Below are 25,033 nucleotides of genomic sequence, written 5' to 3'. Positions count from 1 at the left end.
TACTATTTTAATGCTTTAAAATGGGGCCCCCTTGGGGGGGGGGGGGTTGCTGCTTTGTCAGCCAAAAGCTAGAAACTGCTGCTCACAGGCGGAAAGGATGAGAAAATGCACCTTCGGCACCTCCAACCGTTTTGCACAGCTGAGTAGTTGCCATGGGAGATTAAAGGATTTCTCAAACATGCATGAAAGAATCAAGGCAACACTCCTGATGAGGGAATAACTGAGAATATTTTGATTAAAAGGCGATACCTTTTTAGTTTTCTATTCTCAATTTTTGAGATGACGCCCTTTCCGTTTTTTTTTTTCCTCCCTCCGTCTGCAGTACGGACGTCCACAAGCGCTGCCCGCTGTGCGAGGTGATCTTCCCGCCACACTTTGAGCAGCGCAGCTTCGAGCAGCACGTGGAGAGCCACTGGAAGGTGTGCCCCGTCTGCTCCGAGCAGTTCCCCCTCAACTGCCAGCAGCAGCTCTTCGAGAGGCACGTCCTCACGCACTTCGACGGCAACGTCCTCAACTTCGAGCAGATCGAGTGAGGGGGCGAAGCGGCGAATTCCGACACGCCGCGTAGGTACGCGTACGTCGTCAAGGTATTGCTTTATTTCGTTAATTATGCGATATTTAGCACTTTTTTTTATTCTTTTTTTTTTTTTGTGCGATCTAAATGGTTTGCAAGAAGGTAATTGTGAGCGGGTAACGGACTGAAAGGTGTGGATGTGCATAAACATTCATTCAAAAGGAACAGCGAGTGAGGCAGAATTTGGCAAAAGTGTCACGGCTTTTTAGTTTTATTTTCCCCAATGAAGCACCTCTTAAAGAGCATGTTTATGTTCTGAATCACAAAATCCCCTCCCGTTAACTGAGGTAGTTGTTAAAAAAGTCAAAAGCTGTGGTTTTGGGGAGGAAAAAGAAAATCCAAAAAAAAAAAACAACAGCTTAGATTTAACTCCAGAGCTAAATCTAAGAAAGTTAATACACCCTCCACATGGTTCCCTGTCCTTGTAAAAATGTTTAATAAGCCTTAGAATCTGGTAAAACGTATCAAAGCAAAAATTAAGGTTTGATTTTTCTAGTTTACGAGAGACTATTTTTCTGCCAAAACAATTAGAATTTTTTTTTTTTTTTTTTTTTTGCGGAAGCATAACGCTAACAGTGTCATGTTTGCCGTACCGGCAGCCAAAAGCATCATCTTTTAGTTGAATTTAAAGCTCGACAAAAGTGTAAATGCAGAGTGAGACACTTGAATGTGTAAAGATTCTCTCTTTATTTTTCCTGTTGTCTGTATGAGTGTTTTGCAAAGATGTCAGATTGTCGGAACAAAAAAAGAAAAATGAAAAAAAAAAAAAAACAGCACTACGTTCTCCCGGACTGCACTAAACAAGGCTTTATTCCGAATGTACTGTATATAGAAGACTGGTGGCGATTTACTGTCATCAAGCTGTCACCCTTCTTCATCTTCCTCAATGAAACGACGGGATCGGGGACGGTTCACTTCCTGTGGTGCACTTTCTCACAGGTCAATCACGAAGCGGCGGTGGTGGATGTTTCCAGTCAATAGACACTTTAATTGATTTTTTTTTTTTTTTTTTAAGCTTAGAACTGTGAAGAGGTCGCGGCTTTGTGTGCAGGTCTGTTTGCCCTCATAACATCTAAATGTGTGTTTTGAGCTTCGTGTCTTTTAATTTCTTGTTACAGCAGTGTTAACAGTGTTGCATCCAGGGCTTCACAAACTATAACGTCTTGCAAAAAAATAAATAAATAAATAAATAAAAAAGTACTCACTCACCTTAAACTTTTCCACATTTTGCACAAACTTTAATGTATTTTTTGGAAGGGGGATTTTATGTGATTAATAAAACGTAGCACATAATTGTGAAGCAGAAAGAAAATAGTATTTTCCTTCCTTCAGTGAACACTGGACTGAAGAGTTGTGGGAAACAAATGCAAAAACCCATCCAGGAATTTTACGGATGCACCGATATGAAAATTTGGGCCGAAGTTGATATCAAATATTTGTGCTGCTGTAATGCCTCACACGACTGGACAAATACAACAACGTCAACCTCCTGATGAAACAGAAACGGTAAATCTGAATAAACATCAGCTGCTAATATCGGCCCAGTCTATCTTACCGGACCGATACTTTAAAAAAAAATGACTAGCATCAGCCGACATAGTTGTTGATGCGTCCCTAGTAGTATCACAATCCTGTGTTTTCCTAATAGGTATAAAAAATCCCTCAGCATGATGCTGACACAACCATGTTTCACCATGGGGGACGGTGTGTTCTGGGGGAATCTCGGTTTTCCATGCAGGTCGAAACATTGAAGTTTTGTCTCTTCTGACTGGATCATTTTCTGTACTTCATTTAGAGGTAGCAAAGTAAATGGGGCTGTACATAAATGCCGCAATTCTGCTCTGCCTTGCGTTGGTCGATCACTTAAAATCCCCAAAAGTGACCACAAAAAAAAAAAACAAACAAAAAAAAAAAAAAACACATAGTTTACTTTTGCGATGGGAAAAGGTTCAAGGAGTGCGGCCCCCTTTTTGTGTACGTCTCATGTCCCAACGCTAATCTCATGTGAGAATGTCTGGAAATTAGTGTAAGTGTGCACTGAAAAGATCTTTAAGAATAAATTACGCTCGTCTAAATGAACGTGACTGTTGCTCTTTTTTCTTTATTCGGGGAAGCAAAAAGCAAACGAGTCTGAGCTGTGGGGGGGTTTTCACTTTATTTTGCTGTTTTTTTTTTTCAGTCATTTACATTGAAGCAGCTTGGGTTTTTTTTTTATATATTTATATAGAGAAAGACAGTTTGACATCACCTACAACTTATTCTTCCTCAGAACCTGTTTAAACCTCCCATACAAAAAGGAAACGTTGGTCTCCACGTTACATACGAAAATATAATTTAAAAGCACTTGACGACAGACACGTGTTACATTACATTCACTGTACATGGTATACTGAACTCTTCCCGAGTCCCCGAGTCCTCTTCTGCATACGCCCGCCGCTCTACTTCCTCCAGTCTGTCGTCGCAGACTTGTGCTTGGTCATCCAGCAGCGCACCAAGTGACAGTATATCAGTTAGTATAGGCGGGTGGCGTGACCCGGAGCTGGACCAAAAGAAACTTGCAAACAGGAGGATTTGGAGTGCGTGTCGTTGGAATCCATAAAGAAGAAGAAGAAGAAGAAGAAGAGAAGCGGCTCAAACTCGGAGCCTTGACTGGAATATAAAGTCTGTATGAGAGGAACGATCGAGTCTGCATTGCTCGACCCTGGTAATTGAGAGTAAAACACGAGAGAGCGTGACAATCCGGTCCCTTGAGTCGATCCGGCAAAAGAAACGTGAAAACACCCGACCACTGATAAACACACACGTACAGGAACACTTCCCTATGCTGATGAAGACACTGCTTGGAAAAAACACACACACACATACAGACGGACTGGAATGCTGCTCTCTACAACACACACAGACAAGTTGTAGATGATAATCTCTTAAATACAAATGTAACCTCTTCTATTTTATTATTTTTTTTCTGAAAGCATGCATGAAGACATTCATCCATGCACACTTTGGAGGCGCGATGAACAAGAGAAATCGTTGCCACACTTCTTTTGGCGACCTCCACCGTAAAACCGCTATCATTCACACCCCCCCCACCCACCTCCCGTTTCTCCCTCCCATCAGGCACATGGTATGGTCAATGTTTGGCAGTGGAGAGCTGTTGGCAACGATCATGGAAACAAAAACAAAACAAAAAAAAAAACAAAAGCTCTTGGCAACTGGAATACATTATATGATGCTCGGCCTGCTTTCCGAGGCCGAGCGAGTGGAGCGGCAGCTCTGGCACTATGAGCGAGGGAAATGCTGAATGGCTCGACGTGGCTTCAAACATCGGCCGTGGGCCGTGGTCTCTCTTCCTGATCGACGTTAAAAAATAATGTCTTAGAATGTGTAAAATGAAGGAATAAAAAAAAAAGAGAACATCAGCAAAATACAGCACACAGAAATCAAGTGCCTCCGATAGTGAAACGGAAAAAGCCTTTAGAGACATTCAGCTTTTATTGCAGCAGCAGCGTAATTTTATTTTTTTTAGCAGAATCCACCCTTTAATCTGAGTAGGTTCATTCGGGGGGTGGAGGGGGGGCACAAAAACACGTTAGGCGAGGACTACTAACAAAATCCATAATTATTGGCACTCCTATACAATAAATAATGTAGCATTTTCGTAATTCACGCTTCACTGTTTTATGCTTACTAGTGTTGAACTTTTATTTAGTTATCCTCGATTTCCTGGGGATGGGGGGAAAAAGTAATGACACCATTAGCTACTCTTCAAAATGGGAACGACAAGAGAACATGCAATTTCATGTGAAAATCTCAAAAAGTCAGGAAATGGCTAGAAGACAGCAGCTTTTCTCCTGAACTCGCCTAGACCCATAATCAAGTCAACTAATGCATCTGGAACTGGACTCAAACTACAGGTGCACCAATAAATCTTCCCCAATTTTCTTAATTTAGGACGATCAGCCAGTACTTAACATGAGAAACTGATCTTATCTACCCCTGAAAAGGTCTGAAAATCAGCTGCTGTCCCACTAGGTTACTTCTGCACATGTGCAGTTAACAATACTCGCCCCGCTGTTACTAACTTGGCAACTTTGTTGCTATATGTAGCAACTTTTCAGTCAAAAAAATAAATAAAAAAATTGGTAGTGGCCCATAATCCCAGTCAGCTGGTCAGGCTTTTTAAAGATTGGTCATCGGCCAGAAAACTGCAATCGGTGCAATCCTGATTCAATCTGCGACGCGGCCGTCTGGGGTTCTTTGCCGCTTCTCTCTCTGCCCATTTACTGTCTATTCTACTGCAAATAAATGGCAATCAAGTCTCCCTAACGACCACTAGGAGGCATCTACATGCTGACAGGTTTGTTTGGGACTCATCTAGTGGGTCAGATGAGACCAAGATTGGGCTCCTCAACACCAGAAAATCTCTGTGGGTCTGGCCTGAAACAGTCACTACGGTAACCTTGTTGAGCACATGACGTCATAAATAAATATTTCTCAAGTTTGCCATAAAATCTAAAACTAGATTATCAATGGGATAATAACCTGAAAAAGTGAAACATTATTGAAGGGAGGGCAGCATAGCATACAGCATTGGTGCTAATAAGTGCAGCAAGGGTGATTTTGTAAACAAATATTTCTCAATATGAGACTTTTTTTTTTCTTTTTTCCCCCCCACTAAATAACTACTTGGATTAAAAGTTCAGAAATGTCTGCATTTGTCTAAGAGATTATGCTGCTGCAAAAGAAGGCTTGGTCACCTGAAGGCTTTCTACCCATCCTTACCAGGGCCGTCAGTGAATGAGAATGTGCTGTAAGTATGAACACTTAAAAAAACCCAAAAAAAACAACACTACCTCTAAAACACTGGCAAAAAATATATATAAAATAAAGCTTCAAAATAAAATAACTATGAATATGCTCATGAATACTTTTATACTTTTTTTTTATGTACACATACATATTTGTCTGTTGTTTATATATCAATATATCTGTTCTAAGTATAACTTAACTCTTGCTCTTAAACTCCCAGAAGTAGCTGTGAAGGCACAGACCTAAGCTCGGCGGGGACTCTGCAGCGAGCGGACGCGGCGCGTTCGAAACAGCCCGGCTCTCGTTCCTCCCGCTCAGAGATGAGCGGGAGGAAAAACAAAAAAATTAAATAAAAAAAAAATTAAAATAAAAGGGCAGGAGTCGCTCGCGCTTCCTTTTCCCACTACTTTTCCGCTTTTCTTTCATTTGTTTTTTGTCTTTTCTTGCTGTTTTTTACAGTTAGCACCTTATGCAAGTAAAACAGTTGAGGAAAAAAATAAAAATAAAAAAATGATAGCATATACGAATGTGCAAATGTACATCAATAAAAAAAAAAATACTACAAAGATACATAGTTAGTTTTTTTCCCCAAAAATACAAGTGATAATACGTGGATAGGGCAAAAGAAGAACGCAAAGATGGATATAAAAAAAAAAAAAAAAAAGGGACACAATAAAAACAACTTAAAGCATGCACTTGATCCTTTAGTGTTTGGGATGGATGAGGAGAGTCAGGACAGGGCTAATGTTTCGGGGGTAGCTGACTGGTAGCGCAGGACTCTAGCCTTGAATCTTGCGGAGGATCTCCGTGGAGACGGGCGGGTGGAAGTTGATGGTGTGGTGCCTCAGGCCCTGCGACGTCTTGTAGCTCTTGCCGCAGCGACACTTGAAGGGCTTCCTCACACGGATCTGTGTGCGGTGGCCGTTCTTGGCGTGGTATTTGATGCCATTCACATTCTGGTCGACGACGAGGACGAGGCAGGAAGGGCACACAGAAAGATTTGACCGGTTAGCTTCGTTACAAATGAAACAAGTTTGCTTCTCTAAGCCAATCGTGTTAATACGAGGCTAAATATAGACTGAAATTCTAAAATATGTGGCTACATTAATACCAATAAAGGCTAGATAATTTTAAATCACACACCAAGACTCTGAAGTTGAAATAGAAATGGAAAAGGGGACGAGGTTTCCAGAAATTTACATGAATGAAAATGGCAGAAGAGTGCCATGAATTTGTATTTCCTCAAAGAGTTTAGGGTTTTGGACCGAGTCTGTCTAAAGCACCTTTTAGAAAGAAAGGGCTGGCGATACACTTTTTTTCCCCACTTAGGCCATTATTTTAGGCAGGTGACAACATAAAGTTGCATTAATCTACTTATTATAGTTTAAATAGAGGAGTGGACAGCTCACACTGTTGAGGAAAGAAAGACAGTAAGGTGTTGAGGTTCATTAGACAGTAACAAGTGCAGCGTACAATAAATGCGCACGCAGCCTCGTTTTGCTATCAATCACACATCGTCACAAATGATTTGTACTTGACTCGCCATGCGGTTACAACAAGCAACAAAACGGAACTGGAAGATGTTTACTGCTGTTGTTCAGTGCTTACTCAAATGGTGGTCTGGAAACAACAGTTAAATCTTAATTAAAATAATATGTCCTGTTGGCTCGGGCTCGGACACAACGCCGACGGGATCGGCTTGGGTTTTTTTCTAGGCCCGTTCTGCAGTCTCTTCCTCCTTAACTCAATAATCCCCAAGTGAGTTTGAGTGAAGATGATATCTGATCCCCCCCCCCAAATAGCTCAGTCTAAAGATCACCAAGACTTTTTAGAAAAACTCCCAATTGGATTTGGGCCGTTCTAACACAAGATATACCAAAACGTGAAACTTCACTTCACAATAACACACTTTGCTGTGTAGATGCATTACATTAATATCCTTATAAAATAAAAAAAAATGTGTTGCTATTACAAACTCTTTTGACTCATACCCAGCATGTCTCCTCTCAGAGATCCAAATAGAAGGAGAATTACCACCGACTTGTCCTCAAATAACAGAGCAAGTAAATTTAACTGCCTGACAACTAATTTCCTCCCAGTGTTGCTTTATCACCATGGAAATGTTCCCAAAATCAGCCAAAAAATATTTAATTAGAAGAAGAAAACATGTTAAACTCATTTCTTCTAGCTTAGTGGCGGTGAGGTAATGCCGATTAGCTCTAGAGGGCCATTTCAGTACCCAGATAAGGATTTTCCCACTTCGCCCCCCCACTCCCCCGATCTTAATGGGGCACAAAAGAGTAATATCCAACACTGTCTATTAATTTAGACGCCGAGACAGCAGGCTGAATGAGGGCTCTTGTTACGAGCTGCGATAAATATCAACCAAAGCAAATGCACCATCATATATTTAACGCTGATTCCAATCAGGACAGCCTGGATTTATGCTGGGTTCTTTCCAAGCGATCTGTCCCGACATGTGATACCCAAACAAAAGCAGCAGTGTAGATGCAATCGCGGCAGAGAGCTCATGTCCTATGGCGGGGGCCTGACTTGTGAATCTAACCTCACCTTGTATCTCTTTTTACACCCGGGGACGGGGCAGGCGAACGGCTTCTCCTCTCCCCCGTTCATGCACATGGAGCTCAGAATGGACTCGGAGCTGATGGCGCTTTCTGTGGTCCACGACTCGTCGCTGTCCGACTCCTCGTAGTCTACCTCCTCTTCGTCATACTCGCTGCCTGGAGCCACCGGGAAACAAGAAAAACATTTGTTATCACACAGATGGAACACGATGGGGTGGCTTCACTGAAGTTCTCACATTTAGTCATGTTGCAAGCACAAGCCTGGGTCGGGGTTTTAATGTTGGAGGAGAGAATCTGTACTGAGCCCCTTTTACCCTGCCAAGCACAAATGAAATTCAGCGCTTTCCAACGCGTCAAATGTTACTGTTTGATGGGAAACTCAAACTCCATGGCGCTGGTGGTAGCGTCATGCTTTGGGAGATTTTTAATTACCTTTTCAGCATTTAGGGCATTTTTCCTAATTTTTCCTCCCATGATTTGTGGCCGTAAAGCTGGCCACAAACCATGGCAGGGAGGTACTCTGGTCAAATGAAGCCAGAACTTTCCCCATGGTGACTAATTGTGGGTGACAGCATCATGCTGTGGGTATGCAACAAGGAAGTTGGTTGAAGCTGGTGGGAAGATAAATGGAGCAGAACACAGGAAGCTGCAAGGAAATGGTTTAAGCCAAAGCATATTTCTGTGTCAGAATGGTCTAGTCAAAGTCCAGTTAAGAACCTATGGCAAGATGCGAAAAGTCATGATTACAGACAATTAATTCTGAGAGAGTCAGAGAAATATTTAGCATAAATTTTAGTCTCGTCACTTGGTTGTTGCACGTAACGCAGTTCTACAAAGTGTTCATTCAGGGAGAGCGCATTAAAAAGCCTGCCACACTTTTCAGATTTCAATTCGTACAAGATTTTTTATTTTTTTTTTTGGAATTTTGGTTTTTCCTTCATCCATCGTATATTTATGCACTGCTTTGTGTTGGCCCATCGCAAAAAGTTCCAATGAAATTAACGGCCCCAATTTTCTTATTTTTGGGAAATCTCCGATCGGCCGACACTTTAACCCTTCTAGAACCGAACCTGTCGCCGCCGACATGTAAACATTTGCAGTACCGTAATTCCACCACACTTGGCGCTATCTGAAAAATTCCAACGGTTTCTGAAAGGGGAGACGTTGCACTTTCCAGCCAATATCGGGTTATTACGGTAATTTCACAGCTGCAGCTGCAGCGAGTGAAATTAATCCGGGGGGCACTCGTTTAATAGACGGTAAATTGTGAAAATGACTTGTTGGATATTGAAAGTTCCAGTTGTTATGGGTACATGGGTAAGTATATCATCTCACAGGACATTTAAATAACTACTTACAATTAAAATAAGGAAGATTTATATAGGCAGACGTTTGAAATTCGGGTCTAAAAGGGTTAATCGAAAAGCGATCTCATCTTCCTCTGCGATGCTTCCTGCATCATGAAGGACCCTACTCACCCAGCACACTCACTTCTTGTCCCGCTCCCCTCAGGTAGGAGGTTGCGGAGCATCAAATGCAGGACAACCAGACTGAGAAACAGCTTCATACCAGAAGCTGTGCGACTCTTAAACTCCCATCGTCCTCCCTTATTGCACTGCTCTTAGCTATACACTTTTCCTACCTATAATATTGTGCTCTTGTAGCGACTTTATATTTTTATATTTTATATTTTTATATTTATATTTTTATATTTGGATGTAACTGGGGCTGTGACTCTCAATTTCGTTCCACCTCATGTGATACGTGATGTGAATGACAAAGTATCTTGAATCTTGAATAGGTCTTTAAATCACCCCAGTTGCCACCAGTCAGCCAAGTCACCCCACTGTTGCCAACTTAGCAATTTTTATCACTGTACTTAGCGACTTTTCAGACAAAAAGAAAAAGTCGGTATCGGCCAAAATCAGACTCGGTAGGTCAGGATCTGTGATCAGACAGAACCCTGTCAAAAAACAGAATGAGATTTATGGTTGTCAAGGGGGAACATTTTAGAAAAGAGCAAGGGGAATAAATACTTTAGCAAGACAGAAAGTAGTTTTCAAAAATTTTAGTACAAAAATTTTTTTAAAAAAAATCAAGAATTTGCATTTGCTTTGTTTTTTTACACACATTTAAGGCATCCTAAATGGTTATGCGTGTGACTCTTTCTTAGCAATACTCTCTGCGTTCAGATGTTACTTTTGCTCACGAGTAGGAAAAACAAATGTGGTGTCTGCCATTCTCTGCATTTTACCTCACAGGCACTCACACCCACAGAAAAAGGGATCATTAAGTGGGAGGGATCCCCTACTGCTCAGCTTGGAAAAAAACGCTTTACTCAGTGCACAACATTCCATTTCCACACACACACACACACACGCAGATGCATCTGAATACCTGAAACATCCAGCCACACAAACATACAGACCCAGTGAACCTCCCCCCACCACCACCACCATGGAACAGGAAATGCTGCACCTCAGCATGAGGAAGTGGATGGCACCTTGGCACATGTTGAAAGAGGGTGTGGGTTCGTGCGTGTCGGTGTGTAATCGCAGACCTAACGCTGCGCTTGGACCCGCTCGGCCTGGAATTAGACATCTGCTCCTGGGCTGTGCAACACTCAGCCCCGATGCGAGCGCAGAGCAGGCCAGCTGCTGTGTAATTAGCAAAGTGTTGACTGCTTCGCTCGCTGCAGGAGCCACTAAAGCTGGCTCACAAACAACACGCACACCTCTGCAGCAGATAGCGGTTGGCTTTTCTTCTTTCCACCCTGACCGCAGACTTCTCCTGCTCCAGAGTTTCAATCTGGCTGCTTTTAATGACGGCAAATCATTTCTTTAAGCTGCAATGATTAAAGGTCATCACGCATTGCAAAAGCTCTGCTTTCTGACTAATGCGGCGTCGTCGGTTGAGCCGCATTCCTCTAACGTTACGAGCTCCCTATAGCGTAACCAGAAGTCTGAGTGTGAACTGCCCAAAGGGACGATTTTGCGTGCCTCAGTCCGTTGTCATCGCGAGCAACCAGTTCGTCCTTCCGCTCCGTGCCGTGCCGTACCTGTAGGCGTGCTGCTGCGGAACGAGGAGGAAGGGGTGATGGGGGGCGTGACGGGAGGGGTCAGGTTGCCGCTGGTGTGGCGCGGCGGCGTGGCCGTGCTGTTCCGGGACATGCCGCCTGTGATCGACAGGGACAGCTTGGGCGTGGCCTTCTTCTTCATGGTCTCCTGCTCGCGGCGTGCTGCGTCTGTCATGAACCTGAGGACACACAAAGGTTCACCAAATCGTGGGTTTTTTTTCTTATTCTTGAAAATCTGCTAACTCGCAACCCCGGCATTGCAAAACGTTTACACATTCCCACAAATACAGATCCGTTCAGAAAATTTGAGTTTTATTGAAAAGTAGATTTATCAATAAGGGATAATGATTTTCTGCTAACAGTTAATGAAAACATGACATCAGAGTAGAGCAAAAACATAAACTTAAAAAAAAAAAAAACCTGGGCTTCATGAAAAGTATGTTTAATACCTTCTTGAGGTTATTTTCAAAGGGTACTTTAATCTGACACGGGACTCATTGGGACGTACATTCTAATTTACCGAACACGACTTTATATGTATAGAGTTGTATAGCGACAACTTTTTTCATATTTTCGTCTGGTACAGTCACACAATTCAATGCATTTCTTTGGATTTTATGCTACAGATCAACACAAAGTAGAGCATTGTTGTGAAGTGGAACGAAAGAGCTCCCTCATGACTTTATAATTCTAGAAAAAATAATTATTCAAACTATGTAACACGCATTTATGAACTACACAATGTAGGTTTAAAGTCCCAACAAAACGCCACGACGGGTGTGGCTGACCAGATGTACATAAATGCTTTTATAATAGGCATATCTAAAGACATAGCATAACAAACAGCTACATGACCTTGTTTTTCATTCATAATGGCCTCATTGGTTTCACATTGAGTAAGATCTCCGCCAGGTTAATGCTCTAACCATATACATGTGTTTCGAGACAGAAATACCCTGAGTCCACGTAAATCAGTGATGAATTATCGTATGAGCATATAGTTAAGTTGTAAAACCATTGCTATCTGTTCCTGATCATCTCTTATAGACACTAAAGATATGTTTACTCCCAGCTGGGGGCAATGGATTTTAAGTTAAAGCATTATGCAAGTTTCCGACGGATGTGTTTATAGGTTTTCTGAAAGGTTTAGAACTTTCAGCTTTTAATTTAGTCTCTTTTTGAGTTGGTGGAAGAAAAAAAAAACATTTAAAACAAGCACTGTTTTAAATAAGACTACGAGAACCACACTGACACCCATAGCAGCTCCTACAGAAACTTCTTTGCTATTTCTGTCTTACTTTTTACGTTGATCAGAGTATTCACATGCTTTTCATTTGATCTGTAATCATGTACTCTGGTCAGATGACAACATTTCAGGAGATTTTCAGCAACAACACGCTCCAGGTGGATGTAGGATAAACAAAATCATGATATGCAAAAGCACCTCATGCGTTCTGTGAAGTAAGGTAGAGAGTCTTTTGGATTAAAAATCAGGACACTTCAAAATAAAAATCAGGTGAAGTTCACCAAAGTTTTATTTAAAATGTTCCACTATTGTGCCAGATAACTGAAAATGGGTCATCGGTAGGTCTTTCAGCAGAACAGTAATCCAAACCGCATATTTTTCTCAAGCCACAAAAATTTTAATCACTGAACGCAAATTAAACGTCGGATTTTTTAAAACTTTTGGCGAGTGCTGTAAAATGCCACAATTTATGAAATTATTTTACTTTAATTGCATTTACATGATCCCTCTGTGCGGGTTAATTTTGGGAGAACACCGCACCAACGTGCGGGTCAAATATAACACAGCGCGCTCAAGCCTAACTTTCAGAGGCGCATGTAGGCTAGCCTTTACTAACCTGCACGTGGCAGCAGACGTAACTCTCCGCCAGCTACATAATGGCGTAGGTCCCAGTATACAAAATAGGCCAAGTGGTTCATGCCCCGACACTCAGCAAATATCCAGTCAATCACCGAATAAAACACTTTTGACGTGGTTTGGCTGTCAGAGGGGAAATACTCCTCTTAACTGTATAATGCTGAGTTTCGCAAGGAAATACAAGATAGTTAGAGAAAGAGAGTGTTGGTAAAGATTGAAAGATGAAAAAGAAATATAGAAATTAAGAGAGGTGTAAATACAGTACATATAAGATGAATACATAAATTTTTCAAGTTTTTTTCCATAGGAATTGTATGTCCAATAGGTAGACATATTCAAAACCTATATAGATATATGGTGTTAATTGTTGATCCTTTGAACAACCAATTTAGTGATTTGTATAATTGAAAGAACTGGTGCACCGATTGCAATTTTCTGGCCCATTGCTGATTTTAAAAAAAGCCTGACTTGCTGATTCTCATTTTGGCCATATGAAAAACTTTTTTTATGCAAAGTATAGCAAATAAAATGTTACTAGGTTTGCAACTGTGGGGCGACTATTATTAACCATACACGTGCAGATGGGAGAGGTGGGCGCGTTTGTTAGTCTGTTGTCCTCCCCGCCCCCAGCAACCCATTGGTGGGAACACGTACATGACGTCCAAATACCAATAACAAATTCCTCCATATTCCAGCTGGTTGTACGCTTTGATTTACTTTTTTTTTTCTTTCCATCTGTTACAACAGCTACAGCTTGGAGGCCTTTATCTCATCTCCCTTTCTGCTTTTACCTTGAGACAACCACATATTTTGCCATAAAACAAAACTGAGCCACTGAATGAGCCGTCCTGACACCACGAACAATAAATACTGATGACATTTACGATCTCACCGCTGGAGCAATTATGACTGAAAACAAACCTCCCTCGTCTGCGCTCCTTTGTCTTATCACAATCTACTCAGAGTTGCATCTTGTAGTAATTTGATGGGGTATTAAGTGTGATGTGACAGTTTGGTTCACCACACACACACACAAAACAAAGAAAAAAAAAACAACTAAGAAAAACTAAAAAACACACACAAACACAAGCAGCCTGAAATGCTGCCTCTGGCAGCTTGGGGAGCCAAGAGCGATTATCTCGTGTGGTTTTGTGCGCTCGTTTTGTGGATGAGTCAGTGCTATGGGAAGACATAACTCATCCGAGATCTCCCAAGTCACATGAGTGCACGCATGAGTGCCGATTTCTCACAGTGGAGCGATGCTGCCCTCTTTAGATGCGCGCTTGAGTAATTGACTGTGCGTACCTGTTGATGTAGCTTAGGGCCAGGTAGGTGGGCTGCTGTTGCTCCTGCTTCTCCAGAACCCGCGGATCTGTGTCTGCGGCAGAAAAAGGACAGATTGGATTAATCGCCCCTGCTCCCGAAGGAACACTCTCATCAATTAATTCTCCCTCCCAGGCACGCTCTGGAGATAACTGGAGGTTTACCACAAAGGCTTTACTGTATTAATGTACAACTATGACGGATTAATGTCATGTACTTTCATTAAACAGTGAATCAATACTCTTTATTTAAAAGCAATGTCTTTCCCCCTCTCCTTCTCATGAGATACGCTGGCTGCCAAAATATGACAAAGAGGAAAGTCGGAGCGACTGCTAGGAGTCAGTGATGAATGTGTGGTGTATTAGTCAACAGGCGTGCTCAGGCTTTTTTTTTTTTTTAACCCTCTCCTCCTCCTCCCCAACGGACTTGCTAAGTCAGTAACACAACAGTAGGCAACTTCCTGTGCCTGAGGCTGGCACTGTTAACTTCAAAGTCCAGCCTCCTGATCCTTGGAAAACAGGAGCGTGTGTGCAGGAACTCACTGCTGGTGGCTTGCAACTGTGAACTGCCAGTGCCATCAAGTGTTCAGCGGGGGAACATTCAAAACCGGAGCCAAGTTTAAAACAATTAGGTGAGTTTAACTATTTACAGCCAACAAGGCATTTGTGTTCATGTGTTGCCATGTTACACCCTCTAGTTAATGTTTTTACTATGATTTTATGCAGTAGGCCAACATAAAGAAATGTGCACTTGAAAATTGAAAGAAAGTTACACATGGTTATCAAGATTTTTTAAAAAAAAATAAAATTTAAAAACAAGTGGCAAATATATATATATGCACCGAAAGAAAAAAAGTAAATTGACAATTTTATCGAACAAATAACACCTGCACAGCAAAGTATGGAGACGGGACTATCATGCGGTGGGGAGAAGGAAGTTGGTAAGACATGGTTATATAAAGAGAGCAGTGCCGAGACTCTAAGCACAGCCAGAGGGACAATGCAGTAATTTAGCTCAAGCATACGGCTATGTTAAAATGGTCCAGTCAAAGTCCAGAATCACATAAAAGGGATCGTTTGTAGCAATCGGAGAGAGTCGAAGCCATTTTGTAATGTGAAATAGCAAAAAATATCTTTCTCAACATGTATGTAGCTTGACTTAGACAGGCTGAATACAAATGAACGCCACACTTTTCAGATTTATTCATTGATTTTATAGAATTTTTATATAAAAAATTCAATTTGGTTTATTTATAAAGTGCCAATTCACAACAAAAGTCCAAACCACTTTTCACTTTCTTTCCAGGTCACAATTATACACAACTTTGTTTCGCCGCCAATCACATAAAATTCCACTAAAGTACAGTGATTTTCATGTCGTAACATAAAATGGAAAAAAAAAAAAAAAAAACCTAAACGAGTATCAACACTTTTGTGCAGCACTTTAGGACCGTTTTCTAGCTGCATATCTAATGGCTTGCAGATGTATCGCAATCTAAATCTGAGAACGCCTGGATGCTCCTTCCAACTAATCCCACCGCTTTGTGTGCTGGCCTTCACACCCATTTGGTTTTCAGGCTTTCACACCTCATAATTAAAAAAATGCAGACTTCCCACAATGCAAGAGAACACCAAAGAGGACCAGCAAACAACAGGGCAAGGAAAGACGCACACCCTTCTGCTGTTTCCGCTGCACAACAACAACAAACCGCAACTCCCCAAAAGAGAAGGAGCAAAGCCAGGGGAGACGAAAGGAGCAGCTTATGGATTTGCGAACACAAAGACGTTTGTACACTCTTAAAAAAGGGAGGTGGTCCACAGAGGTGGTCTCTCAAAGTATTTTATGGCCGAGCTTTAGCCATCATAGCCGCTGCTCAACACCAGAGTGATCTGCACACTCGTGAGCAGGCAACAACTGGACGTATAGTGCCACACGTGAGACGTCGTCACCAAGAGAAGCTTGCAAGCCAAACTTCTCTGTGAAATTATGCAAACTTACAGTTGGGATATAGTTTATCACATAGAGAAAAGCAAACCGTGATTAGTTCTGGGATTTGATCTGCTATTTTTGTTTAAAAATGTTATTAAAACATACTCTCCAAAAAGCTTTTATGTACACATGCCTCTGATCAGTGGCGCAACTGCACATTATTCAGGTGGATGCGAAAACATACATCGGCGCCCCCCCACGCCTCCCCAGGAAGGAACGTCAGCGTAGAAAACATACGCTCGCTTCCCCCCTCCTCCCCCGGGGCAAGGATACGTTAAGTGTGAAACTCGCGCTAGATTTACCTCATTATGTGCGTGAGGTGAAGGAGCGCAAGGCGCGTAGAAGTGTATGGGAAAGCATAATCGGCACCCTCCAGACGGGGTTTTGGCGCCCCCTCTGGTGCTGCGCCCCTATGCGTTGCATGCGTTGCATACCCACTTTTTGCGCCACTACCTCTGATGACATCATGTGATCCCAGTTCCTTGAGAATGACTTTGTGGATCTGTATGGGTTTTTTTTTTCTCCCCTCTGAATTTGCATGTTTTTTAATCAAATGTATTCAGATCAATCTGATTTTTTTTCTAACAGCCATTCTCGATAAAGTCAAAAGGGAAAATTGAAAATAAAGAAGAATAAGAAAGATAGTAAAAATGGAGAATAGAATGTCAAACTACAAAACTATATATATATATATATATATATATAAAACATTACTTAGATCAATAAAATAAAGTTAATTTATGATAACTTTATAAATGCCCCCAGAGGGGCATTTCACAATGGTTGTAAAAAAAAGGAAAAGATAACATCTTAAAAGCATTTCAATCACTGTAAAAAAAAAATATATATATATATATATATATATATAAAACAGAGTCAAACAAAAAAAATATTTTTCTAAAAATTAAAAAAAGGACTTCTTAAGTTTAATTAAAGTTTGGCCAGAGGGTTTTTGAAGAGAGTTTACTTGTATTTTGTGCAACAAAAACACAAAATGCAGCAGAGTTACCAACGATAGCTTATCTGCTCCAATAATATGCCTGTTGTGATGTCACTCACCCAAATATGTGCAGAGCAAAAATTCCCAGTTTTTGTTTTTCATCAGTGGTTTACAAAAAAAAATGTCTGAAATTCTACTGTAAATTCATTCATCATTACCAAGCTACTTCTGGTGGACATTTGCGAGGGAAAAAAAATTTAAAACAAAATCGCCACTGGATGATACCTTTTAAAGTCCAAACTTTAATTTAAGATAAACCATGCCCTTTACAAATAATGAGTAAAAGGCTTCCTGGTGCCTCTGGGTGTTTCCATGAAAACTTTTTCCGATAAATGTTTTTGCTTCTAATCTAATTATTAAATAAATCTGTCTAACATGATTAACCAAACCGTTTCGTCAGAGATTCAGTTTTCAAAGTACCAGGAACAATAAAGTACTGGAGGGGTGGGGACTGAACAAAACAGTGGGCGAGAAAGAAGATTTTAATTTCGGATGCCCAAGGTACTGAGGGTCCTGGATGAAGCGTTTATGCATGTGTGTGTGGAGAAAGAGGGGATGGTGGTAAAGGAGTGAACCAGGTGCAGCAGCAGTAAATGTTCACCAAATTTATGACTTCCACTCACCTAACAGGACAGGAAGTTAAAAAAGGAAAAAAAAAACTCCTGATCCTGATGCTGGACGATTAGGAGTTTTTAAATTTGAAAAATCCCATCTTAGAGCTTCAGTTTCTCAACTCTTAAAACATCACTTTGAGCTTGTCTGTGCTTTATATCACATATATAATTCATGTATATCAGAATCTAAATGAAGCTTTAAATCCCAGATACAGATGCTCTTTTTTTCCCCCCTAACACCAGGATCTAACTCGTACCAGTGGAACACTGCTGCCCCCTGGTGATCACCACCATTAGTGCGTGATAATTGTGTCACGGTCTGTGCACATGGGCCTTTACCTTCGCATGTGTTCAAACCAGGCCAAGAATGCACGGCTTGTTGTGTAGCCCGCTAATTAAGCCCCAGAGAGCCTTTTAACGTGTTTCCAGAGCAGCAGGCAACCGGACGGAGGGAGAAGACAGAAGGAGCTGGAGAACAGGAGGGGGACTGAAGGGAGGGGGAGGGGGGGAGCTGGAGTTGTACTTCTCTGTAATTACACTTCCTAGAGGTTTTTCAGGGGCTCTATGGCCCTGCGACTTCCGAAAGGCTAATGTGTGGGACTGGTGTGTGCATGGGGACCTGTGTGTGTATGTGTGCGTGTGTGTGTGGGGTGGGAAAAAAAAGGAGGTCTGCAGATTCCAGTTGGAGATGCCAGTCCAGTAATTGTCCTGCTGCTCCACCCTTACAGGTCATTCAGGAAGTATGGTGAGCAGCACAGTCTCACATGCACGCCTTCCTGTGTCACACCTCCACAAGGTGGAATGGGAAACGACCTGGCAACAGAGCCTGGGACTAAATGATTAAATTCATTTTCAGGAGGCGCCCCCTACAGGGAATCTTACTTAATGTGTGTGCTTTCAGAAAACGGAACACTGTCAATTTTATAAAAAATTAAAAAAAAAAAAAAAAAAAAGTCAAACTGGAAGTGTTCGAATATTTAGACGTCTTCAAACATTTCGATCGTGGATCTTTCGAGGAATTTAACAGTATGTGACATTTTAGCTTTAAATAATTCCAATAGGGGCTGCACAGTGGCGCAGTTGGTAGAGCTGTTGCCGTGCAGCAAGAAGGTTCTGGGTTCGATTCCCAGCCCCGGTCTTTCTGCATGGAGTTTGCATGTTCTCCCTGTGCATGCGTGGGTTTTCTCCAGGTACTCCGGTTTCTTCCCACAGTCCAAAAAACATGACTGTTAGGTTAATTGGTCTGTCTAAATTGCCCCTAGGTGTGTGTGTGTGTGCGCGCATGGTTGTGTGTCTGTGTTGCCCTGCGACAGACTGGCGACCTGTCCAGGATGTACCCCGCCTCTCGCCCGGAACGTTAGCTGGAGATAGGCACCAGCACCCCTCCTGACCCCACTGAGGGACAAGGGTGTTCAGAAAATGGATGGATGGATAATTCCAATAGGGAACAAGGCTAAATAAGGAACCATGTTCAGCTTGCCACCATAAACAGAGTTCCCAGCAAAGAGGGGCGCTTGAGCTTAATTAAAAACAATACTTTTCTGAAGCCACAGGGAAAGTAAATATATTACCATTAAATTGGTAAGTCTACAAAATGACCATTTGTCAAGAAATGCATGCGAGTTTGAGGAGAACAACAGCAAAGTCAAAATCCACACACAGAAAACTGTAGGCTGCCAGACAAGGCCAAGTTTACATTCCAATATGGCAGCTGCACATATACCTTTAAAACCACATACGTCGAATAAAGGTACATGCACACTTTTTCCCTCACTGAAAGTGAAATCAGACTAAACGTTTTGTTTTTAGAATTACCAAAAAAAAAAAAATTATATTTTTGTAAATGCCAGCAAGCCTAGTCACAGTGACATTTTTTAGAATTTTTTGTGTGTAGCTTTCTTCTAATTCAAAGGTTTATATTATTTGGTCAGTATCAGATACAACTGTCTTACAGTGTATGACTTGGGTCAAACCTTTTGAGTTTTCTTTTACAAGTTTCTCACAGCACCTTGCTGGAGTTCTGGCCCATTCCACCCGACAAAATTGGAGGAACTCAGTTTTGTGGGCCGCCTCACTCACACACACACACCCACACACATGACTTTTCAGCTTTCACAAAACTCAAAAGCATACCATTTCCTCCTGCAGTGAAACAGCTCCACAACATGATGCTGCCACCCCCATACTTCAGTTAGTTTAAGCGAAAGTTCAACCATTTTTTTTTATTTCATTTTGAATATCTACACCCATGTACACCTGTCCAAAATTCAAAATATTCTCATTTCATGCTTAAAATCCAATCTTTGTGCAAGTCTGCCCCAACAAAGGTGGCGTATTCGGGATTTGCCTGCACCAAAGCCCCAATTTATTCAAGATTTCCAGCGTCTTCCCAGTGTCACTCCTTTAATCCCAGTTTCCTCCTCCTGTCCTCAGCTGGATCCAGAGGCAGGTACGTACTTGTGCAGGTGAGAACACGACACGCTGCAGTCGTGCACAGGGGCACGGCAGCCCCTGACATCATCGCATTCCTCAGGTCTTACCTAGACGCAGCGCGCGAAGCGTTAAACAACAGCTAAAAACCGCACACTGTAAACACAGATCACCTCAGCCGTTTCCTCCAGCATCCAGCTGTAATCTAAAAAAGCACGAAGGGTAACCGGGCGGGGGGAGTGAGGTGTATGTCATTGGACGGCTGCCATCTTCTCTGCCGGGATGAGGTCAGTGCTGAATTAACCCTTTTTTTGTCACGAAAAGGTGCGCAATGGGTTCATTTGGGCTGTTTGCTGCTGGCTAACGATAAGAAGAAAGGCAAGAGTTCAAAACTGAGATCATTCAAAACCAGAGGCAGAAGTAAGGCGTTTCCAAACTTTTACAGCCTCAAAGTTAAGAGTTGTCAATCTTTTTTTTTAGAACACTATTAAAGGATAAAGGCAAAACTTTGCCATGAATGGATTTTCCTTACTTACTCAGAGAAAATTTAAAAAAAATCCCCAGACTTTACAGAAGCTTCACATCTAATGCTCTGACACTAGAGGGCAGCAGAGACAAAACATCTTTGAGCGGTGATTTCTACACCCTGACTTAAGTCCCATTTGACTACTTCACACATTTTAAAGCGAGCTTAGTGCCAAACCCTAAACTAACTGATTTACAGCTTCTGCATGCCTGTTTGTAATCCCCGTAAGCACCGGCGGCTTCCAATCACTGCAATCCGTTACGCACCCGCCTTTAAACGGCTTCACTGACATCTGAAATGAGAACGTCAGGATCAAATCGGCTTATGTCATGGTGGATTCTGATCACACACGCACACACACACACACACACACACACACCACTGAACCGCTTCAGAACCCAAAAAAAAAGGGCATAGTCAGATGTCACCGACCTCCTCCTCTCTCACACTCTTGCCTCAATCGTCCCCTTATTTGTCAGATTGCGCCGACGCATCAGCAACGTTGATTAAATTGCAAATGTTCATGACACTGCCGATGACCAGCTGTGGGGATAAAGTGAACAGAGACGCAAATTTCATTAATCTAAGAGATCTGGCTAGTAAATCGTTGCTCTGCTCAGATGACGGTCAGAGTCAAAGGTCAGACTGAGAGCCAGCTGGGGCAGTGTGGGCTAATAAAATAGCACGTCTATGCATATTTGCCGGCGTTTATGTTTAATTTGATTATTGGTGAGTTGGAGGAACGCTGTGCACTTTACTTCTAGACACCGTCGCTGACAGTCTATCCCATTTTTGCACTTCTGACCAGTCCATACCCCTTCATCACCGTCGAGCGTCGTCGGCACCGCTGGCGGCTCTGCAGAGCTCTTTGTCAGTGAGACAGCAGGTGTGCCATAACTCAGCCAACAAGCTGCCCCCAACCCCGATAGAGTAGAGACTGCCAGTTGCCATGGAGACTGGCTCAATGAAGCATCCATTTTACCCCCTCACCTCCTACAAATGGCCTCGTGAAGATGGACGCATGCCACAAACAACAATTACAGACCCGATTCGCTTTTCTATGCGCTCTGCACTGTTTTATCCATTTATACCTCAATTAATGGTTCCATAGTGCAACTTTTTTGGGCAGTTTTATGTTTAATCTGCTATGCAGGGTGATTATGTGCTATATCTATGATTTAGAAGAGGTTAATTAATTATTAACAAGCACTGCAGGTTACTTATTGCCATTTTCTCTGGTATATAATTGAAAGAAAAGGCCGTATCTACAGTATGTATTAAAAACAAGGAATTTATTGAACCTCTTCTCACAGTTGCGACACATACATGGCTTTGTTACCATCAGCAAGTTTTTGGCTGCTTCATCTTCTAGATATTAAAAGTAGGGGTGCACCGACAGCAGCTTTCTGGCCCATCAATCTTGAACACGCCTGACCTGCTGATTCAGATTTTGGCCGAGACCGATTTTTGTATAACTGAAAATGTGACAGAGTCACCGAGTTTGCAACGGTGGGGTGACTATTGTTAACCATGCATGTCCACACGTGAACTGGTGGGTGGGTCTGTCGGTGAGCCCTCTCTCAAAGCAGAGCAAAAGGGGACAGTGGTTGATTTTCAGACCTTTGTGGAGCCAGATAAGATCGGTTTCACATGCAAGTATCAACCGATTATTGATCGAAGTAAGGAAATAGGAGTTGATCAATCAGTCGACCGATTTATTGGTGCACCACAAATTAAAAGTGTCAATAACTTCTTACATATATCTCATTAATTAAATTATAATAAAAAAACTAATACATTACACTGCAAGATTTTTTAAGAGCAATAATTCATTAAGCATTTTAGTAAATATTACAACATGAAATGCATTCAAAATTCATAATAAAAAAGAAAACTAAAATATTTTGAAGTTTACCAAATTTCAAAGTTGTTCTTTTGCTGTCCACCATAGATTGCTTAAAACTGATGCAATAGCTCATCAAATAGATTACAAGATATGACCGGTTAACTTGCAGCCAATTACTTTTAACTGTAATGTGCATGCATTTATGTACAATGGAGATTATTTCACGAGACATTAAAGTATCAGTTTATGATCTACTTAATTATTCACTTATTTAATTATGTGAAAGTGAAAAGGACGTCGGTGCATAGTGAAAAGCTGACTGGCCTGAGGTTTACGTGCTGTGCAGGCTGGCCAATCACATTATGGAGGATAATGTGGGAGCCATCATCTTTGCATAAGATATACGATCAGAAAATCTTCAGTGATCATCATTGAACATTATGGAGGATAATGTGGGAGCCATCATCTTTGCATAAGATATACGATCAGAAAATCTTCAGTGATCATCATTGGTGTAATAAATTGTAAAATAACAGCAGCAGGCCACGCAGCTTTGTTCAATAGCGAAGCTAAGAGCCTCTCCATATGCAAATACAAAGAGAACTGTGGGGGCAGTGTTGTGTCTGGGACTGCATTCTTTGGACTCAAAGTGTCCAAAGAATGAGGTCAGCTCGCTACCTGAATATACCGAATGACCAGATTATACTATCAATACATTTCTTCTCCACTGATTGCTTGGCCATATTCCAAGATGACAATGGCAGGATTCATCAGGCTAAAACTGTGCCAAAGTGGTTTAAGGAGTGCGAGACATCATTTTCAGCGATGGATTGGCCAGACCCTATTGAGAATCTTTAAGCTGTGCTTGAAAAATTTTGCGCAGCTGTCCAACTGATCTCCTCTAAAAGATGTTGGTGAAAACTTAATGCCACTCTGGATGAAAATAAATCTTGTGACAATTATACACTTATAGAACTTATAGAAATAATGAAGTTTGTGCCATAATCAAAGCTTTAGGCAATCTACCAAAGTATTGGAGAGTATTACTTTTTTTGGGAGGTAGTGCATATTGCATATGTGTATGAGAGAAAAGCAAACACGCTAAAAAATAAAATAAAATAATGGAAAAAATAATATTAGTGATAATATATTATTTTATTCATAGTCAATTTGAAATTTTATATTTCAGAATTAAATTAATTATGAAATTATTTCAAACAGGCTGATTAAATATATGTATATTTAAGTATATTTATTTTAAAAATATAGCTAAATAAATATATTTATTAATTTAAAATTGTTATTTATTTATAAATGTATTTTTGATATATTCGTATTTTAGTACCTTATGCATTTGTTTGTGGCACTTTTGGCATTCCATAGAATTTGGGGCTTAACGTCAAATAAACATTTGGATTTAGAGCAACAAGTTGAAGCTTGTGCTTAATCATATAACAAGTTGTATTCCAGAAGTTACTTGTACTGTAGTGATAGTCTTTGTAAATGACAATAATTTAGAGAAGACGTAGCATAAACGGCGTCGCTTCAACGACAAATATCGGGTAAAATGGGTGATAGACTCTTCCGCAACTCAGTTGAGAGCACCGCTAGATGAGCTGCGGCTTCTCCGCATCAGGCCTGCAAATGTAAACAGACTGCTGCTGAGCGGTGTGTTAGCCGAAAAACCGCTGTCTGATTGCCCAGGATGCTAGGTATGCCCTATAAAAGCTCCGGCCGAGTAACAGCTGTCTCTGCAACCCCCATATCGTGACCAAATGTACAAGTAAATAACACAAGCAAGCATTTTGTTACATAAAAATAAAAGTTCAAGTTGCCGAAGAACGAGCAGCTCTGCGAGCCTCGACGACGAGCGGAGCAGCAGGAATAGCGGAATGCAAAGCCGAGCCTATCTGCATTAAGCTAACTGGCTAGGACGCTAACTAGCAAATCAGTGCTAGCTGGATGGCTCCGCCGCCCCCCTCCGGCCCCAACTCACCGATGTGATTGTCCTCGATGTGGACGATGAGCTCGGCGAGAGACTCAAACTGCAGACCGCAGCCCCCGAACCTGCAGGAATTGGAGAAGAAAGAAGCGGCGGCGATGCCCGTCATGCTTTACGGTCGCTGGCGCATTCACCGGGTGGAAAGAGGGGGGTAGGTCCGGGAGCCGGGATGGTGAACGAGGAGGCACAGGCTTCAGGGGTCCGGGGGTTGGGAGCGGAGCGGGGCAGAGCGCGGAGCAGACACCGGGGCGGCCAGACAGGACAGCGGCGGACGCAGCTGGGAGGCTGGCGGTGACGGTGGGAGTGGAGGGAGGAAAGGGTGGCTGGTGGCAGGCTACGTCACGGTGGTGCCTACCTGTTGGAGTCAGAGACAGCCT

At 41.9% G+C, this 25,033-nt stretch overlaps 2 protein-coding genes across 6 annotated transcripts in view; one reads left to right on the top strand and one right to left on the bottom strand.

Moving 5' to 3' along the window:
- The window catches only part of tax1bp1a (Tax1 (human T-cell leukemia virus type I) binding protein 1a), a 35,418-nt gene extending 33,477 nt beyond the window's left edge, over window positions 1-1,941 (top strand). For 3 of the 5 annotated variants that reach the window (XM_015028982.1, XM_015028984.1, XM_015028981.1), the window contains one exon: window positions 323-1,941. In XM_015028982.1, the coding sequence (XP_014884468.1) occupies window positions 323-533 (211 nt within the window). In that variant the 3' untranslated portion in view covers window positions 534-1,941. The remainder of the gene's footprint in view (window positions 1-322) is intronic. The other 2 variants (XR_001424541.1, XM_015028983.1) reach the window with 2 other exon arrangements.
- Window positions 1,587-25,033, bottom strand: part of jazf1a (JAZF zinc finger 1a) — a 38,208-nt gene continuing 14,761 nt past the window's right edge. The window contains exons 2-6 of the mRNA XM_015028991.1: window positions 24,651-25,011; window positions 14,232-14,304; window positions 11,027-11,223; window positions 7,955-8,124; window positions 1,587-6,339 (exon numbers count right to left, since the gene is read on the bottom strand). Coding sequence (XP_014884477.1) covers window positions 6,163-6,339; window positions 7,955-8,124; window positions 11,027-11,223; window positions 14,232-14,304; window positions 24,651-24,765 — 732 coding nt within the window. The 5' untranslated portion in view covers window positions 24,766-25,011 and the 3' untranslated portion in view covers window positions 1,587-6,162. The remainder of the gene's footprint in view (window positions 6,340-7,954; window positions 8,125-11,026; window positions 11,224-14,231; window positions 14,305-24,650; window positions 25,012-25,033) is intronic.

This window comes from Poecilia latipinna, unplaced genomic scaffold (assembly GCF_001443285.1).
Source record: "Poecilia latipinna isolate Pla-1442-1.1 unplaced genomic scaffold, P_latipinna-1.0 Scaffold141, whole genome shotgun sequence".
In the NCBI taxonomy this organism is placed as follows: domain Eukaryota; kingdom Metazoa; phylum Chordata; class Actinopteri; order Cyprinodontiformes; family Poeciliidae; genus Poecilia; species Poecilia latipinna.
The sequence above is the reverse complement of the archived record's forward strand: the minus strand, read 5'-3'. Positions and strand labels throughout refer to the sequence as shown.